The 20,895-nt window shown below is 40.8% G+C and overlaps 1 protein-coding gene and 1 long non-coding RNA gene across 2 annotated transcripts; both read left to right on the top strand.

The window, feature by feature from the left end:
- The first annotated feature begins 1,942 nt into the window (after positions 1 to 1,942).
- ZUP1 (zinc finger containing ubiquitin peptidase 1) lies at positions 1,943 to 13,131 on the top strand. The gene is made up of 10 exons (XM_053460943.1): positions 1,943 to 2,025; positions 2,453 to 3,301; positions 3,757 to 3,864; positions 4,848 to 4,954; positions 8,052 to 8,220; positions 8,504 to 8,692; positions 8,855 to 9,023; positions 10,445 to 10,596; positions 10,998 to 11,218; positions 12,966 to 13,131. Exons 2-10 carry the CDS (start codon positions 2,566 to 2,568, stop codon positions 13,011 to 13,013), a joined length of 1,899 nt encoding a protein of 632 aa, XP_053316918.1. The 5' UTR covers positions 1,943 to 2,025; positions 2,453 to 2,565; the 3' UTR covers positions 13,014 to 13,131.
- A 4,888-nt stretch (positions 13,132 to 18,019) lies between these two features.
- Positions 18,020 to 18,162, top strand: LOC128482914 (uncharacterized). The gene is made up of 2 exons (XR_008351026.1): positions 18,020 to 18,072; positions 18,114 to 18,162. It is a non-coding gene; the product is annotated as an uncharacterized LOC128482914 (long non-coding RNA).
- Positions 18,163 to 20,895: the final 2,733 nt, after the last annotated feature.

Consider the following 20,895-nt stretch of genomic DNA (forward strand, 5'->3'; position numbering starts at 1 on the left):
ACTCTGCCCATTCTCCTCTGACATTAAAAACACATTTTCGTCCACACAACTGCTGCTCATTGGATATGCAACCATACACACTACAAATCTCAGCCACTGAAAGCCACACATATGCCACACAACGCTGTTAACCAAACTGGTCATACCACTCTACATTCAAAGACAAAGTCTCATAGATCACACTCTACCACATGGTCCACTGTCAACCTCAACCACCATTTTCAGCCACATAGATCATGTTCAGTCACAAACACCACTCCCAATCACATTGATCACATTTAAGTAAGGTATTGTCGTGTATAAAAAGGGGCATTAATTTGAGGGATAAAAATATAATTTTGCCTCTGTATAAATCAATGGTAAGGCCACACCTCGAATATGCTGTGCAATTTTGGGCACCTATTCTAAAGAAGGATATCATAGCACTAGAAAGGGTGCAGAGGCAGGCTACAAAATTAATAAAAGGAATGGAGCACTATAGTTATGAAGAAAGGTTAACAAATTTAAATCTGTTTAGTTTAGAAAAACGGCACCTCAGAGGGGATATGATGGCATTATATAAATACATTCGGGGCCAATACAAATCATTGTGTGGAAATCTGTTCATAAACAGGACTATGCATAGGACACTTGGTCACGCATTTAGACTGGAAGAAAGAGATTTAGTCTAAAGCAAAGGAAATGTTTTTTTACAGTAAGGACAATAAGGATGTGGAATTCTCTGCCTGCAGAGGTAGTTTTATCGGAGTCTGTACAGAGGTTTAAACAGCAACCGGATGGATACTTGGAAAAACATAATATTCAGGGATATTATGGGGAAACAGCTTATTGATCCAAGGAAAAATCTGACTGCCATTTTGGGGTCAAGAAGGAATTTTTTCCCCTGGTTAGTGCAAAATTGGAAAGAGCCAAAATGGGTTTTTTTTGCCTTCTTTTGGATCAACAGCAACAAATTAACAGATATAGGAAAGGCTGAACTTGATGGACGGATGTCTTTTTTCAGCCTATATAACTATGTAAGTGCACACATCAGAATACCACATGCACCACATTCCTTGATCATGCTCTCATCCTAATCTTTGCTGATGAGGATTATCATTGTGCTCTTCTCTCATCTGTGGCCATCACTGGAACTATAACTACAAGACTTTTGCACCAATTACACCAATTTTAGGTCATGGCCACAGAAAAAAAACAAATTGACAAAAGCACATTAAATCTTTTATTCACAAAAACGGCTGTAAAGTGAGTTGAAAAGGTGCTCCAACAACATCAACTTGACTCATCAGAAGAAGCAAGTTAACCCCAAAAGATTTAAAATTGGCATAGAGGAACATATTTACAAATGCAAAACATGCCCTTCAAAGAAATATAGCCATCCTAATATATCTTACTCGCCATCTTTGTGACTATATAGTCCATGCTCTGCATGCCAAAGTAATTTTTTACTCAAAGCACGTTGTAGATTCATGTCATTATGCTTAAATATATTAATTAAATAATATGATATAAATGAAATATGTTTTTTTGCTGTTATCCTCCTTTTATTAGCATCACATGATGCAGTTTCACACTAGAGCCATAAAGTATATGAGTACAAAGGTCCCCTGCCTGGCTACATCTCACAGAGATACACGCCAACCGAGGTTTTAAAAAAAAAAAAAATAATTTGCATTTTCTTTTGCCGCGAAAAGAAAAAAAATAATTTTGGCAGCGTGAACTCTGTTCTGTATACGTCTAATATTACGAGATTAGGCCCACAGCGTCTCTTTCATATGCCTAATTTCTATATCTAAATGCCCTACGCTTTAGTCACAACGCGTACTAAAAAAAAAAAACGGTGACTCTTATTCTACGCGACGGTGTTCCCGGGCTATGGTAAATGACGTCACCAGTGGGCGGGCATGCAAGTTCTATCGTCTTCACACGGTGATTACCAGTTTAACGAGAAACGAAACAAATCTAACCAAGACGGTGACAGGGAAGCAAAGCGAGGGTGTCGGCGAAATATCTCATCTGTTTTAGGTGGGTTGTCGTTCATAATTCGAGGGACCGGTTTTTTTTCTCTCTCGAAGCGAAATTACTGTGTTCGTTTGTACAGTTAATTTATCTTTAGGACTGACCAGTCACACCGTTTTACCCTAGCAGAGTTACCTTTTGTATACTTGTATGTGATTTATGAATAACATGCAAATGACGTTTATGAATCAAAATAAATACTGGTGTTAAATATCAGGAACGTTTTAAATCATCTTTTGAATGGTTGCTATGGTGACCACTTTAAACGTTACACCCAAAATAGTTTCAATACATAATCTCCAATATTTTAAATATTGTTTGTTGTTCATACTGTTTTCTCAAACTGCTACATTCAAAAGTCAAATAATTTTAAATATTGTGTTTGAAATTAATAATTGTGTAACTAATGTTTTGATCTGTATTCCTTCCTCAGGGAACTGTTGGACTGTGTGTGCATTTGATTTTTGGAGGTATCCTTCAAATATTGAGAGCTGGTTTTAGCATAAGCTTATTTTTTGTCCATGTTCTTCTTGTTAGATCAGCAGCATGCTGATTTGTGACATCTGTACTCAGGAAGTCTCCTCAGAGGATGACATGAAGAGCCATATGGCGCTAACCCATTTGGACCAGGAATTCAGCTGCCCTCTTTGCACAATCGCAAGGCTGACTTATGATGAACTCAGCTTCCATATTCACGCTGCCCACAATGACATGCTAGAAGCTTGGATTGATCTTGAAAACCAGTGTGAAGTTGTCAGTCATGTTGCTGATGCCATGGACAGTCCATCGGCCATGGACAGTCCATCGGCCATGGACAGTCCATCGGCCATGGACAGTCCATCGGCCATGGACAGTCCATCGGCCATGGACAGACCACCAAGGATCCATACAACTGATCCTGTAGGTGATAAGAGGTTGCCTAACTACACCAAACCAAGAGGAAACAGCCTTCAAGACAGCTCAGGAGCAGGACATGTCCAATCAGAGACACTTTTCTGTGAAGCTTCCTGTACTAACTCATCAAAGCCCTCTACTTCAGTTGCTAATGCTAAAACAGTGTGTTCATCACCGGTCGTATGCATAGCTGGTTCTGATTCAGAGACAGAAATGAGTGAGGTAAACAGCGTTGAAGATGATTTAGTTGCTTCAGCTGCTCTTGCCAAATGTGACATGGATGTTCCACCAGCGTGTCCATTCTGCTTTGAAGTGAAAACTACAGTTGACGAGCTTGAATTCCACGTAAGGACAGAACATGCTGATCTCCTAGATACACCTACTAAAGGTGTGTTACCTGGATTGGCTAAAAATCTTCTGTTGATGAGTTAAAAATGTGTTGTGTTTTTTTTTGGGGGGGTTACATACGTACTTGACTTTGTAAATTGAATGCATTGGTAAATCCGTAGTTGTTTTGAACATAGCATATTGTAATTTCACTTTAGATGTGCATTCCTATTATTGAATTGCAATACTAGTTGTTTACTGTTGGCAATATTAAACGTGCCATATAATAAGCTAAAAAAACAGGATTCACAAACTAAATATTTCAAAGATGCCAAGTGAATATTTAAATTTTACAAAATTTACTATAATTTAAGAATCCTAAAATTCTTACAAGACTCTCAAATGAAGACTGCATATTAAAGTGCATTTGATGGCTGGAGTGCCCCTTCACTAGGCGACCTGCTCTGACATGTTTCAATGCACATCTTTGTTGTGTTATGTTTCTGTATCTTATAGATGATTGCCAACGATATGAATGTCCAATGTGTTCCCTGGTTTGCGCTAGCTCTGTTATCCTTGAAGAACATGTAAACCTTCATTTGGAAGAGGATGGCATTCATGAAGGTAGAATTGATGTTTATCATAATATTATTTTATGTTTGCCATTTCACTTACAACAAATAACTAGGGTACATTCTGATACCAAAACTTCATCTTATAGTCATGGTTATAATTTTGAGTTAAAAAAAAAACTAAATAGAAACATGCTGTTTAACTTGTTTTAATATTAATAGTTGATTCAGTTTTTATAAGTTGACAGAATATGTTGCTTAAAGATGCTGTTCCACATAGAGGAGCCTCTTAAAATATCCCTATATAGGTGCTGCATCATGTAGAGAGAAGTAAGACAAACCTGTTTATTTTAGTTTTCCTCTTAATGATCCGTGTCACTTAAAACCTGCATTGTTGAAATACAGAAGTTGCCTAGTTGAACAGTCCTGCCATTCCTCAACCCCCCCTATGAATTAGAGCATAGCAAGCTGATCTCATAGCAAGCTGAAAACAGTTACCCAGAAGGATCTATAGAACCAGCTTCACTTTTGACATGTATGCATTAAAACACACACACAGCAGCACACCTTATCCCAAATGCATTACATACACGCATAAGAAAGTAATACAAATATTTTTGTGCACACCTGATCACAAGCACAGCAATAACATGAACATACAGACATTAAATGCACATTTTATGTCAAATAAAAAAAAAATTGCCCACATCCTAAACACAAGCACAGCACCACACTCCATTGCAAGCACATTACATACACATTTTATGTAAGTTAAAGCATGTAGTTACGCACCTGATCACAAGCACATTGCATACACATTAGATGTTTGTAAAAAATTTATTTGCACACACCTGATTTCAGGCACAGCAGCACACCTGATCACAAGCAAAACAGTGCATCAGACATAACGCCCTCAGTCTGATGTGGGAGTCGTGTCTGGTAATGAAAGAGTCAGAGTCTGCTAAACTAATTCAACACTGTGTATGTATTTGTGCATATAATATGTATATATATCTTTTTTTTTTAAATGTTCAGGGGCTGCAGCAAAAGTATCTAGTGATCTACAATTGGCAAGGCAACTCCAGGATGAGGAAGACCAACATCGAAGAGCTAAAGAGATGGAAGAATTCAAGAAGCTGCAGGTTATTGCACAACTAAGCTTTCTCTATTTGGATATTTCTACACAGCACTTTAAAATTAAATAATAAGGATGTTTACATTTCCTTACAAAAGTATCCTGTCCATCCTTAAGTTTTCAATTAGGATTGAGTAATATGTAGAACAAAGTTTCCACGTGTATGTGGCATAATGATTATATACAGCATAGGTGTATAGGGAAAGGGGGGGACAATATTCAAAAAATGGGAGAGATGTTGAAAAGGAGGAGAGATGGTTAAAAAGGAGGGAGATATGAGAAATTAGGAGAAGGGATAGAGATGGTGAGAAAATATGAGATAATGAGAAAAGGGGGGAGAAAATTGAGAGATAAAGAGAGGACAGTTTAGATAAAAAGAAAAGCGAAAGACAACTTGAAATAGCAGAGATGAGCTACAGAAAAACAGAAGAGATAATGGAAAAAGGAGGTTAAAGAAAATGGGTAGAGATAATATAAAGAGAGAGATTAAGAGAAATGGGACAGAATCAAAGAGAAAGGGGAGAGATAAAAGGGTATAATGTGTTTATGGATAGCCATTAGTAAAAGTAGTGTATATGTGTAATGTGACAATCTATCCATTACTGTCACTGTTTAGGGCCTAAAGGGTTTACAATAAATTAAGAGTGCTTCTGAGCTAGACTGAGACAGCCTGACTGAGAGTAGACCTCTGAGATGAGACCAGCGTGGGTGCAATCTGGGTTCTGGCCATATCCGATGTGTGCAGTCTCAGATGAGTGTCAGGCCTGGCCTCTGGGCTGTGTTACCCTTAATCGATGCCTGTGGTTTAGGGTTTCCATGCATTATTTATTTAATCAATACCAGTGGTGGGTTTGCTTGTGATTTTCATTTGATCTATACCTGCAATGGTAGGTTTGTATGTGGTCTTTATTTGATCTATACCTCAACTGCATGGCGTGGTGTAGCACAGTGAAGGAAAGGACAAAGGGTGCTGTCAATGTGGTGGTCTGTGTGGTCATATGTATGATGAGCTCGCGTGACTCTGCCCCCAAGGGCATCGCACAAAGGGGGCAGGATGCAAGGGGCGGTACCAAGGGGACCGCAAAATGAGGTTCTGCCTAAGGTGTCAAAACTCCTTGCACCAGCCCTGGGTATGTGGACTACTGAAGTTTTTATTCTTGTAAAATGTTGGGACTAATACAATTTTTGACTTCTAAAGGTTGGAGGTATTTATATTATGGTGTGCCCTGGGTGTGTTACCTCTTTACTACCACTAGGTGGAGAAGAGACACCAGCATCCTTCTTCATGCAACATTATCAGCTTCTGGAATATCCAACAGAGAACTACTCTCTCCTCTGATAACAGGAAATCACATTTGCACATCAGGGCAAAGTCTGTTGCCTGCACATTAACACAGTTATCAACAGCAGCATGGATTTGGCCAGCATCATTATTCTGTCATTATTAAAAATGTAGCACTATGTATCACACAACTATTTTTTATGGAGTTTCAGATCTAACGTTGACCGTAAAATGTACTGTACAAGCTTAAAGACAAGGCAGTCAGCCAACACCCAATGTGAGAACTCTGTGGCTATCAACAATGTCAACAAAAGACATTAAGCTATTTATGATGAAGCACACTTAGCCTTTGTGGAGATCTTCTCCACGTTTAGCTATGAAATTTCAGGCTGCACCACATTTCCAGTCACTTAACCCTTTTATTTTTGTCACTACCATAAAGCTATTTGACTGACTTCTCGGTATCCTTGGACAATGCTTTATTTCCTCTCTCCGTTTTTGTTCCTTCAAATTAGTAACAATATAATAACACAAATATTGCGTGTTGGATTCTTGCACATCATGCTCATCATATAGCCTTGTGGTAAGCAATAGACTGGCTCGGTCCAGACACTCTTACTAATGAAACTCTATAGAGGACACTGTTTCAAAAGGCAAGCAAGACTTCATAAGCATTGCCATAATTGTTTGTTTTTGAGTCGGGAAAGTCATCTAAAATACCACCCATATCTGCAGGTATAGGAAGTGTTTGAAAATCAACCATGTTTTGTTCACTGTTAAACTACACTATTCAACACTGTATTTAAGTATAAAAGAAAGTATTTTTCAATGTGACTTTCCTTTTACTTCTTTTCGTTTTTCATTCTTAACTTGGAAATTATCACATTCAGTCTTTCACGTGTGTGGAATGCATTGGAAAAAATAGTCAAGAAAAAAAAATGGTCAAGAGTGCAGTAGTGATACATTTACACCCAGTTGTGCGCTTCTAGCATTTGATGCTTTTTGCACAAGAAAGAATAGCAATTATAGAATACCAAAGGCTCATGCTTGGAGCTCAGGACTCAGTCAGGTTTTCCAATGCATTTATTATTAATAAATAATTGTTGTTCCATATCCCAAACACACTGAGACTGATCCGATTATTGTTTGAAATTAAAATCCATGAGACAATTTGGTGCGTTCACTTGAATTTTTTTTTTTTATTTATGAGAAGATGTGTATGCCCTCCATCAGCCTTGGTCACAGTAACGTCCATTAATGCTTTGTGCATAGAGAATGCCAGGATATGTAATCTCTTGAAAACATTATAGTTTTCAGAGTTCATCTGTGTGTTCCTAGATAATTTTTAGTGGCTTATTTTTTTTTTCTTTTATTGCGACATCGGAAAACAAATACAATCTATTGGAATATTCTTCACAGAGAAAACAAGTGAAATTGTAGGTCGTTGCTACCTGCTATTCATAACACTAGTGAAAATATTCACTAAGCTGTGAATATGCAGATGTGAATCTTCTTACTCGTATCACTATGCATTTTAAAGGGCCAACCACAGTGAGCTTCTCCTGCAAGAAAGGCTGAGGGGATCCTGCATAATGCATAGTTTAAATCGGTGAAGCAAATTTTTAGGAATCTCCTACATTGCATTATGCGGGGCCAATTCAGTCCTTCTTGCAAGAGAAGCTCACTGACCATTCATGATACACACTTATGGAGTTTTCAGGAGCTCCTTGCTCTGAATGACCCTTCTTAAACTACCTTGCTTTTTTACTCTTCATACTTTTTAAAAATGATTATTTATTTACATTATCCCTAATTCCTCCAGAGACAATTTGGCATGGACAACTCTGGAGGATATAGAGAGCAGTCGCTGCAAAATCTAGAAAAAGCTGTTGCAAGAGGAAGAATGCAACCTATGGATTTTCACCTACACAAAGCGCAGATGATGGAAACTTTAGCTACGGGCATAGATGATGGTAGAACAAAGACTTCAGGTTGGTGTTTTCTTTATGTAAAGTGTTCTTATTTATTTAGTTTTTTTAGATAAATAAGGGATTTATGTTAAAATCACAATGTTTTTAGGAGTCATATGCTGTAAACCATGAACACTAACACATGGTCCCCAGAATACCAGATTTTGAGGTTGAAAGAGCCTTATTTACATACCTTATATGTTATGTTTCCAAATGAAATGTGTGTGCTCTTTACCAGTACTTTATTCCATACACCGAAAATTTAATTTCTGTTCTCCTTTTTATTATTATTATTATTATTCAGGGGTTTTAGAAGTGCTACACAGGTATTATCACAGCTCAGCACCTGAAGTGAACAGGGTCTGGCTTTGTTCACATTTGGACCATTTCAGCAACTCTCTAGGAGACAAGGGATGGGGTTGCGGCTTTCGGAATTTCCAAATGCTCCTTTCTTCTCTGATGACAACTGACTCTTACAAAAACCATTTACAAGGTATGAAAATATGTAACTGGTGCAATCTCTAATTACAGGGAGAAATAAAAGTATATTTAATTAGCACTCAAAAATAGTTAAATATAGTACAAGTGTTTGTTGCTGATGTTTTCAATTTTTTAGACCTTTAATGCTGTCTTCATAAAGCAAACTTTTCACCAGGTTATAGGTCAATACCTTGTATCCCAAGGATTCAGCTTATGATTGAAGACTCCTGGAAGGAAGGCTTTGATCCTCATGGTGCCTCACATTTTAATGGCAAATTGCATGGCACCAAAGCTTGGATTGGTGCGTGTGAAATTTACTGCGTGCTGACATCACTTCGACTAAAGTAAGAAATCAAGAACTACTTAGCTGACTGTGAGCCAGTAAGAATCCCCATGAGTTCCAGAGTGTTTGTGATTGATAAACACTTTGTTTTTTGTCCTGCAAATGTCCTGTAAACTGATAAGCCATGACCTTCATAAATTATAAATTAATATAAACACTGGATTGATTGCCAGTAAACAATGTAATGTTTAACATAATGTCCCCGTTCAGTGTTAATGTAGGTTGTTACAATTCCCCACTGCTTTGGTTTTGTTTGTATGCCTTAAGAACAATTTAACATTTACAATAATGTCTCACATTATATTATTTATATTAAAACTAATGAATAAAGAACATCAGCAAATACAATGGCTGGATAATTTAAAAAGAAAAAAATGAAGCAGGTACCCCCTGACTAGTAACCTAGAAAACATGAAATCTGAGCAAAACAAAACTCTCTCGATACTCGGATCCTGTCCGGATAACTAAACTATGTTTATCAAAAACTGCATGGCCACTGAGTTACCGAGCATTTATAAGCCAGCTGAAACGGTTTGGTTTTATATAGGTAAAAACTATACTTGTACATTCTGATTTTACATTTTAACAAATTTGCCTAACTGGTTAATTCATACAAATCTCTAAAAATGAGGTGGGACCCTCAATGAAACAAGTGAAGAGGAGAGCTCTGAATATTTGTATACAATTAATTTAGTGAATTCATAATTAAAATAATAAAATGAGTTGTGTGGTTTTTAGTTTCTTAAGGAGAAGTTGCAGCCCCCCAGCCACCTTTGCAACACTGGTTGGCTACTTGGTCCTATTCAAGTAAATCTCAATATCCTACCTGGCTGAGGTAAGGGGCAAATGCAAGGTGACACAGTGAAAATATAAAAGGATCTTTCATTTCAACATATTTTTCCTAAGCAGCATACGTTTATGGTCCCTTTTACAGTCATGCCTGTGTAAATATTATTTTCTTATGGATGAAACTCGGGTAGCTAGGTACCGTTTCCAACCTACTGTTTAGTCTTAATGTGCCAAACGTATGATCCAGGAAGAGATACATGGTTGTCCTTGCTGGTTCCTTCATGTATGGAGTATAGAGTATGTATCTACTACCGCTTTTGTGACTCCCAATAAGACAGTCCCACATTTCTTGTGCCAACATGGGAAGTATAGTCTGACCTCCCCCAGTGCTGTAATTTGCACATTAAGGTAATTTCAGCTTATTATCTTGAACCAATGTTACTTTCATTAAACATGGTGGCTTGTCACTATTTTGGAAGGGCACCAGGTTTTAGCAAGTGGTAGGCAGAAAATCCACATCTACCAAACAACACTTTTTCTTGCAAAACCTGCACGAGATTAGTTATGTCCCTCGCCTTATTATAGTCATCAGTTCCATATACATTGTTTTGCTTTTTTCTCTATATCCCATAGGTGTCGAATTATTGACTTCCATAAGCCAAGTAGTCCATCCGGAACACATCCTCTTTTGTTCGACTGGGTTCTGAACTACTATTCTTCTAATGCCCCAAATAGTGATCGAGTGGTTTGTACCTCAAAGCCTGCCATTTATCTTCAGCATCAAGGTATGACACACTTTTTTGTTCCTGTGTTTCAGCCAAGTTCTTATTTAATGATTTCTATTTTTATTTGGTTCCATGTCTTGGGTAAAATGCACCTCAAAAGCCAGACAGACTGATATGAAAGTAGATCTGTCACTTTTTCCAAACCTTACATTTTTCTGTTTAGTTCAGTTGTAGTTCTGTATGATGTTATTTATGCAGATTTGAGGGTGCTAAGAAGGAAGTGTTTGGAATGTATTATAGAGGTGGGAAGATGTTTGAAAGGATGTCTGTTAATACTACCAGTTACTTGTTTGAATCTTCAAAAAAAATGTGCAAAAGTTAAATACATCACAACAGAAATCACTAACTAAACTTTATGAAGAGAAACTGTTTTTAACTTTGCATCACTTTTTTTTTTCCAGGTCATAGTCGTACCATAGTTGGAATAGAAGAGAGAAAAAATAAGAGCTATTGCCTGTTACTATTTGATCCTGGTTGTCCTCATGAAAATATGTGCAAGCTTTTGAAGCACAATATGGATAGTGCAGCTCTTAAACCACTTCGGAAATTTCCAGGGAGCTTGAAACATAAGCAATACCAGATAGTGGCCGTCGAAGGAGTTCTGTCTGCAGAAGAAAAAGCTGTAAGTGTTATGATCACAAAACCACAAAACCAAGCATTCGCTACTAACAGAACATCACATTTGTGTAATGGTCAGGATCCTTTTGTGGATGTTGGTAAATATTTTTTTATTATCTGAAGCTGACTTGTGTACGTATAGAAAAATGTGTTTTTCAAAAGCAAACATTTCCCATTGCACAGATCCCTGTAGTTTCCTTTGCTGATAAATAGGTCACAGGAAGTTTGACTTTTCTACAATATTTATTTTTGGGTTATAAAATCGACTGCGCTCTGTTAAATTGATGTCTGCTTACATGCACTCTAATATATATAATTATATGTGTTTGCATGTGTATTTCTACTCTTATATTGTTGTGAATTATTCTTTAACTCTTGATTTGTTTAACTACTTCATGACCTTAGGACTTACTCTTACATCCAATAAAACTGGTCTTAGATAACAGAAGACGTAATAGTACAGGGCTTGACAAATTTGTTGTGAATCTAAGCGCCAGCTAAAAAAGTTAGGAGCCAGGATTTTTTTTTAACTAACAGTTGGTCAGGAGTGATCTGATCATCATCAGCCCACTTACTAAACTCACAGCATTTGACCTGGAAGCACCCTGGACTTTCAGGTCAGTGCTGGTTTTTTTTGTTTGTTTTTTTATTTTTTTAACACTTTCTATGCTGATGTTCCATTGGAGCACAGCATTGACTGATATTTAGTCCCCACAAGCTTGTGGGGACAAATGTTAACCCCTGCAATGCTGCAAATTGAAGGGGCTCTCATGGAGTGATCAGGCAGCAGGGGGGTGTTTGGGCTGGTCTCCACACTCATGTGGAGACCAAAGAACCCTCTACCCCTGTCCCTGAAGCTGCCTCTGGCAGCTGAGACGCAATTGCTGGTCTATAGACCAGCCATTGCAGGGGGGAGTCTCTGATGACTGCTGTAGGATTCCATGCCTACAGGAGTCATCAAAGGGCTTGTGGGGGCTCGTTTTTGCTGTTGCTGGCCTGTCTGGGCTTCCAGGCAGGCCACCAGCAGCAGAGCCCGTACAAAACGGGAATTAACCCCTAAAATGCAGCGATCGCGGCATTGAAAGGGTTAATGGTGCACTTTCGCTCTCATGGAGCGATCAGGCAGCAGGGGGGTGTTGTGTCAGGTCCCCAATCAACACTCAACCCCCTTTCCTGAAGCTGCCTGTGGCGGTTTTCAGCCTACAGAATTACTCCGTGGGAGTGATCTCAGGCTCGGGGGCAGGAGTCTGGGCAGACAGCAGCAGCAGCAGCAGCGCCCCCGCGATCACAGGCTGACAAACACCTGGCGCCTGGGATTTGTCGACCCCTGTAATAGTACATCCTATGGTTTTTGCACCGGCAGAGTGTCTGGGCTCTCCCATATCAGCAGGAGCTAACATCACTAGCTTCCTGCTCACTGATCCGACATAATGGCACTGTAAAAATGTAAAATATTTGAAAAAAAAAGAAAGAAATGAAAAGAATGAAAATTTTAAAAATAATTAAGATTCCAGTTATGTCATCATGACATCATAAAGGGTACCCATTCCAGTTCTTAGTGAAATCGCTGAGGTCTGTAAAGACCTCCAAAGGCTTGCATTTGGAATACAGGGTGGAGAGATGCTGTATTTACTCATTGCCGTTTGATGCTGTTGTATATTTAGGCTTATTTTTCAGGGTTTGAGAAAAATGCAGATATGCCGAACATTCTGTAAATGACAATGTTAACTTGTATTTTTTTTTATGTTAAGGTTTGTCTCCAGATGACGAAAACTTTCAAAGCAGAGAGAATTCCATAAAAGAAAAGCGTGACAACCTTATGTCATGAAATTTTCTATAGCGCATCATCAAAATATTTTTAACATGATTGACTGCTATTTTTATATTATGTATAAATAAAGATATTTTTAATATAAATTTTGGTGTCACTTGTTTACTTTATCACTGTACTTCAAATGGTCCTCTCGAGTTAATTATTATTATTTAGAAGGGTAAAAATATTCTATATCCTATGTCAGGGGGGTTCAACAGATGGCTGCTTTACATTGAGGTCTGGAGCAGTAACCACACTTCCAACCAGAGCCACACCAGTGAGTGAACCTCACCCGGGTGCTCTGAGTAACTGGGATGCATGGGGGGGAGCGCAGCACAAGGGTGCAGTTTGTACCAGCTGAGTCTCCCTAACTTCTTCCCTGACTGCTGCTACGTTCCTGCGATCTTATTCTCCTGTCTTCTCTCTTCATCTGATTCTTCAGTACCAGGGGACAGCCATTCCTCCAAGAAGAAGACGGGAGAGCAACAAGAAGCGGAGCTGCAGGGAAAGAGACGGGAACGGAGAAGTGTTCAGCCAGCACAAACTTCACCCCTCATGTTGCGCTCTCCACTCAATTCACCGCTGCTATTCAGAGCACCTCGGTGCGGTGCACTGCATCCAACTGCCTAGGTGTGGCTCTGGTTGGAAGTGCGATTGGTGAGAAGGTAGGAAGACATTGAGAGTGTGTGAGTAAGAGTGAATCAGTGAAAAAGCAATTCTGTATCACCATCCATGTCTGGATCACTATATAATAAGAGTCATGCTGTATATTTTCTCTCAATGAAAAATTAATGCAGTCCACACACACACACATGCATTTCTGATGAAGGGGCCCACTGCAGAAAAAATGTGGACACCCCTGTCCTATTTTATCTAAACTGGTTACTATATATTTTGACTGGATCCTAGATCAAAATCATTATCAAAGTATGAAGAATATTAAAGATAATTATTACTGAAAAATGAAAATGGAATAAATATATATACCGTATTGGCTTGGATATAGGCCGCCCCAGTATATAGGCCGCACCCTAAAAGTTTGGTGCTTTTTTAAAGAAAAAGTTTTTTCTTTAAAAAAAGCACCAAAAAACATGCTGCCACTCTGTCCTCCCCCCCCGAGAAATGCTGCCACTCTGTCCTCCCTCCCTCGAGATACGCTGCCACTCTGTCCTCTCCCCCCCCGAGATACGCTGCCACTCTGTCTTCCCCTCCCTCCCGAGATACGCTGCCACTCTGTCCTCTCCCCCCCCCGAGATACGCTGCCACTCTGTCCTCTCCCCCCCCGAGATACGCTGCCACTCTGCCCCCCCCTCGACTTACCAGAGCAGACTCCCGGGTGTCTTGCGGGGCCGGAGGGGGACATCTATGCAAATCGGGTATACAACTCCCGGTGCCGGCACTCAGCGGAAGTGCCAGCACCGGAAGTTGTATACGCGTATTGCGTAGATGTCTTCCGCCAGTCCCGCAAGACACCCGGCAGTCTTCTCTGGTAAGTCGGGGAGGGGGGGTATCGTGCGGACGCTTAGACAACCTCCCGTGCCGGCACCCCCCCCCGTGAGAAGTGCTGGCACGGGAGGCTGTCTGAGCGTATCAGAGAGTAGGATGCAGGTCCCCTGCTCCGCTGCGGGGGATCTGTATCCTAACCCCGCTGCCTGCCCGGCGCCCGGGACTGCTTGTCCCGGGTGTCGGGCGCTAGACCCCGAATATAGGCCGCACCCCACTTTAAAGACTTAAAGTGGGGGAAAAAAAGTGTGGCCTATATTCGGGCCAATACGGTATGTATATATAATGTATATATATAATGACTGATACACGTGACACACAGTTTAAGGTCCATTGGAAAGCCATGACGTACTGAAAGATTAGAATATAAAACCTACCTTTTGAGTTATGGGTCATTGCTGGGATTTGTTTCCTGAAATCTAAGTATGTAAACCAGTTGCTGGGAAAAAACAGTGCTCACGTAACACATCATAATACAGACATTATTATACCTGTGGGTAGCTTAAACAAGCTGAAATGGTTTTACAAATCAAAGGAGCCATGGCTCATAAAACGTTTGCTGCTCAAAGGTAACCCTTAAAACACTGGCTTTAAAAAAAAAAAAAAAAAAAAAAAAAAAGTATAAATTAAATCTAGGTTACCTGTGGACTACATACACTACGCTAATCAACATTGCTGGCACATATGAAATCTCCTCCGGCAAGTTAAGAAGTGCAAATCTAAGTTTAAACAGGTTATTGAATCACTAGCCATGCATTTTTTGCCTCCAGATTTTACTTTAGATGTGGCAGTTATGTAGCTATTAAATTTCCTCTGTTTTGTCAGCATTTTGTTTTGTTTATCATTTTAAACCTTAAAATTAATCACGGAACTTGTAGATTGGTCACCTTTTTGGAGGAAAAAGTCAAGGAGTTGATCGAGATTTGTTCTCTGTCACTAAATACATTATTATTTGCTCCCGTTGACAAAGAGCTTGTGTTTGCGCGAAGTAGATTTGCTTGTTCTTATCTCAACATTTTTTTTTATTATTTTCATGTAATGTATATTTGGAGCCACTGAACCTTATTTAGACGATTATATTAAAGGGAAACAAGCTTTATAAAAAGAGCAACCAATTATGGCAGTGGAGTCTATCTGTCCAGTGAAATGTGTTATTTTATTTATTCCTGGTGATAATACATTTGTTTTTGGTAAATATTATTGAATCCAGACATTCACATACCGTATTTATCGGCGTATAACACGCACTTTTTTAACTAAAATATGAAGCTGAAACCCTACCTGCGTGTTATACGCCGATAAATCCTAGAGCCAGTGGCGGAACTACCGGGGTCGCAGGGGTCACAACTGCGACCGGGCCCTGGAGTTTTGCCAGTCAGAGGGGCCCAAGGGGTGCCGAGCGGTTGCTGAAGATGACCGCTCGGCAACTCTCGGGCCCCCCTGACTGACAGAAATCCAGGACTCCTCTGCAGGCAGCGTGAGGCGTTTGTCTCGGGTGCCGGCGCTTCACGCTCGGCGCCGGCATATGACGTCAGACGCCGGCGCTCAGCAGTGAAGCGCTGGCACTCGAGACAAACGCCTCACGCTTCCAACACAGGAGTTGAAGGTAAGTGACCGGGGGGGGGTTAGGGAGAGAGAGGGGAGATCCTGAGAAGGGGGTTAGGGAGGGAGAGGGGAGATCCTGAGAAGGGGGGTTAGGGAATGAGAGAGGAGATCCTGAGAAGGGGGGTTAGGGAGTGTGTGTCTGAGTGTGTTTGTGTGTGTCTCTGTGTCTAAGTGTGTGTCTTAGTGTGTGTGTGTGAGTGTGTGTGTGTCTTACTGTGTGTGTCTTACTGTGTGTGTGTGTGTAGTTTCCCAGATAGCAGTGATTCTGATGAAGTTTTTTTTGTTCAGTTTTTTTGTTCAAAGAGGTGCTTTTTCTTTCATATTTGCCTTATAAGTGGTATAAATGTTATAATAAATGTTATAATGTAATAAATATTATTCCAACATTAAGTTCATAGCTTCCAAGTTAAAATTATTTTTTCTTACTCAAATTTCCTTGTTAAAATGGGGGTGCGTGTTATACGCCGATAAATACGGTAATTATTTTAAATGCTGTTCAAAGTGCAGAGTCCAAAATCTCCAAAATTTAGGCTGTTGCCTAATTTGTTTATTTTTCCTAAAAAATGGCTCTCGGCTTGCTTGATATGTACACAAATTATGCTACCATACTTGGCTTCAGAAAGAAAAGGTCGTTGTCACGGAGCTGGCTAGTCCGACCGACTACCTCCGCTGACTTGTGCTCCCTTAGCCTGGGACAACACACTTTCCCCAATTCCCCAGTCACTAGCCGAGACTCAGTGTAGGGTAAAACCAAAACGAAGGCTGATTTATTTTAGACACACAGGGCTGGATATATCCAGCAAAACACACATTAACATAAAACGAGATATTGAGATGCAAACCGCCCCTTTAATCTGCCTCCCAGAGACAACAGGGGCTGTAACAGGATTAACAATACAATAGGGGGGAGGGGGAGACTGATTTATACAACATAATAATGCACCATGGGGTGGAGGGGTCTGATATTAAATTAAAACAATGGCGGTAACTCCCTGGTTGCAGATCCTGGCATGACATGACATGATATACTGCTGGGGGTAGCCACAGAAGCCTTTACAAACCCAGGGCCCATAGTCAATAGGGAGGAGGCTGGCAGTCAGGCCTCTCCGGTGGTCCCAGTGATGGAGGGTTCCGTCACAGTCGTAAACTAGTGATCTTCTTAAAAATTGCAAAATAGTTTTGTACTATATGTTTAAGTATAATATTTGAGCAACAAGTTGCTAGTGAAGCCTTGCCTCATATGGAATTATAGTTTTTGCTGTCTATGAACAGTGGAGTATATATATATATATATATATATATATATATATATATATTGTGACAGTGTGAACCCCAGGGAGATGATTAGCATGGCATCTGAGTACAGCTGCTATGCAGATTATACATATGGGTCCCTGGGGTGGAGCAATTGGAGAGCAGGGTGGGCCAATGCTCCATTCCCCCATTCTGTGGAAACTCCATGCCCGGTTTTCCAGGAGGCAAGAAATCTGCAGGATCCGGTCCGGGATTTCTATGAAGCCGGCATCAGGCACAGGTGCTGGACATTAAAAACCCCTGGAGCCTGATACTCAGGGAGACTGTTGGGGGAAGAGGAAGTTCCCTGTGCTCCCAGGGCAAGGAGAGGCCCTGAAGAAGACAATCCCTGAGCCAAGTGAGGCAATACCTGCCTGGACATTTTGTGTGTTGTCTGGGGGAGGTTTTCCAGAGCCTGGCGTAGCTGGGTCTGGCTGGGAGGTTGAGGTAGTGGATGATTAGGCTGGTCAGTCTAGACCAGCATAGTTAAGTTAGAGAGGGCTCCAATTGGGAGCTAGGTTTTATTTTTATGATTTGGTTTTGGGGTTCAAGTGGTTAAAATAAAGCGCTGTTTTGTTTAAAGCTGCTTTTCCTGACTCTGATTGCCCTAGAGGACTGTGCTTAGGACCCCTAAAAAGTGACATGTGTGGCCCTCATGCTACAGGGTTTGTCACATATGGTGGAGAATGCGGGCAAAGCACTGCTATGGTCTGTGGGCAGAAAGCAGGAACCAAGTGAACAGCTGAGTAGATGCTGGTGACGAGTGCTACACTGGATCCAGGAACCCCAAGTGTTGTGCGGCCTGAAGCTACCAAGCTGCAGTGGATGTGCCAGACGTTATTACAGTTTAACCCAGAGGATTGAGTGGAAACTCTGCAAAGACTGTTGCATGGTACGTGCCCTTGTGTATTGCTGGCTGAAATACATATGCTTATGGAGGATGATCCGGATGTGAAGTTTCTACTTGCGGGATCAAAGTATTGCGTATCTGTGAAACCTGCAAAACAAAAGCATTTTGTCTCTATGGCCTGCTGGTAATTACTTGATTGCACACTGCAGAGGGAGCGATTAACGACCTGGAGTACATCTCTGGGATTTGTGTATTGCGAGATGGGAAAAGGACAGCAAAGCGGAAATAAAATGTCCTTTTCATGTTTCACTCGCCAGCCAACCTGCAGTGGATATGTGGAACCACTGAAACTGGCACAAGAGGCATATATAAAGTGTGCAGGGTCCTGTATTGAGGCACAAGAGTTAAAGGAGCTGAAAGCAGTTACACATAAACTAAATGCTGCAGGAATTAAAGTGGGAATGCTACCTATGTCTTGCAATTGTGCTGCACATGGGGACAAAAGAGACTTTACAGTAGCTAGAGAAAGTCTTTCACCGGTTTTTCTTCAGCTTCAGGAGGAGAAACACAAATTACAGAAAGAGTTTGTCTTCAACAAACAAAGGTTTGATGATGCTATCAAACAGAGGGACTGTGAAATTAAGAGACTGACAGCGTTAAATGTTTCCTATGACAAACAGAGTCGTGGTGAAGGTAACAATGTGGCATGGACTACCAAGCTCAGGAAAGTGGAAGCTATGCCCAGAGATGAGCTGAATCAGTATGTGCTTGAGCAGTCAGAGTATGTTGGGAAACAGATCTGCAAGAACAAAAAGCTGACTGATGAGTGTTTGCTAAAAGAACATGAATTAATAAAGGTTAAAAACCAAGCAGCACAATCACAGGAGGAATTGCACCGAACTATTGGCCAGCTTGAGGAAGAAAATCTAACTTTGCAAAATGAAGTGGCTGCTTCTAGAGAAAAGCATTGTGTTGACCTGTCAGCAAAACTTCAAGAGATGCAACAGTTGCGGGAACAAAAGCTGGTGGTTGAAAAACGTCTCGCGGAGGTGTCCCAGAAAGGTAAAGAGGACGCGGAGCATGTATTTAGGCTCCTTTCTGAGAATAGCAGTGTGAATTTAACACTTGCAGTTGAGCGTCTAGAAAAGGTAAAGCTGCAGGAGACTATAAAACAACTACAAGATGAAATCCAAGTCTTGTTTAAAGCCAGTAAAGAGAGTGCTGAACTTCATAAGGCTAATTCAACACTAAAAGACATGTATTCCCAAGTAAAGGCTGAACTAGAATATTGCAAGGATCAGCTACAGGCCAGAGAAGGCCAGCTAAAGCAAATGGAGGCAGTTATCCTTCTAAAAGCGGAAGAGTTAGCATTAGCTATCCGCTCCAGAGATCAGGCTTTAAGGGAAAGAGATACGGTCCAATGTAAGCTGGAAGCAATACTGACTAATACAGAGCGGGACAGGCAAACATTATTGATGCAGCTTGCTGATATCCAGGCTGAGAGAGAAAAAATGGCAGAGAGTCTGGAGACCGCCCAGGCTTCGAATCTAAAGCTTCAACATGTTGGGCTTGAACTGGATAAAGAGAATATATCCCTCAGGCATCAACTGGAGATATCAACCTTAGAGCTGATAAACTGAGGGGTGGTTTCTTTTTGCAAAGCCATACTGATGGTAACGTGTGACCTGTTTTGTTCTAAGCAAAGACTGTTATTCTGCTTAAATTTAAAATAAACATTGAAGCTGAGCTGGATGTGTCCTGGACTTCATTCACCCTAGAAGACTGTGGTTACAGCCAAGATCCTTGACAAAAATCCCAAGGAAAAGGGAGGCTTGTCACAATATATATATATATATATATATATATATATATATAATGTATATATTAACACACCCATATACACTGATTAGACATAACATTATGACCACCTGCCTAATATTGTATAGGTCCCCTTTTTGTTGTCAAAACAGCCTTGACTCGTCGACGCATGAACTCCACTAGACCTCTGGAGATGTTGGGAGGTGGGGCCTCCATGGATGCATTCTGGTGCCATGTGTTCCTGCTTCTAACGCATCAACTTTAAACAGGAATTGTTCACTTACTGCATAATATATCCCACCCACTGACAGGTGCCATGATAACAAAATTATCAATGTTATTCACTTTGCCTGTCAGTGGTCATAATGTTATGGCTGATCGGTGTATGTAACTGTGTGTATTTATGTGTGTGTACATTTTATATATTATATATAAATAACCAATTACATACCGTATTGGCCCGAATATAGGCCACACTTTTTTCCCCCACTTTAAGTCTTTAAAGTGGGGGTGCGGCCTATATTCAGGGTCTAGCGCCCGACGCCCGGGACATGCAGTCCCGGGCGCCGGGCAGGCAGCGGGGTTAGGATACAGATCCCCCGCAGCGGTGCAGGGGACCTGTATCCTACTGTCTGATACGCTCAGACAGCCTCCCGTGCCAGCACTTCCCACGGGGGGAGTACCGGCACGGGAGATTGTCTAAGCGCATCGCACGGACGTTCACCGGCAGCGGTGATGCGCCGTTGCCGGTGAACGTGCGCACGATGCATTCTAACCCCCCCCCCGACTTACCAGGGCA

Source organism: Spea bombifrons, chromosome 3 (genome assembly GCF_027358695.1).
Source record: "Spea bombifrons isolate aSpeBom1 chromosome 3, aSpeBom1.2.pri, whole genome shotgun sequence".
Classification (NCBI taxonomy): Eukaryota; Metazoa; Chordata; class Amphibia; order Anura; family Pelobatidae; genus Spea; species Spea bombifrons.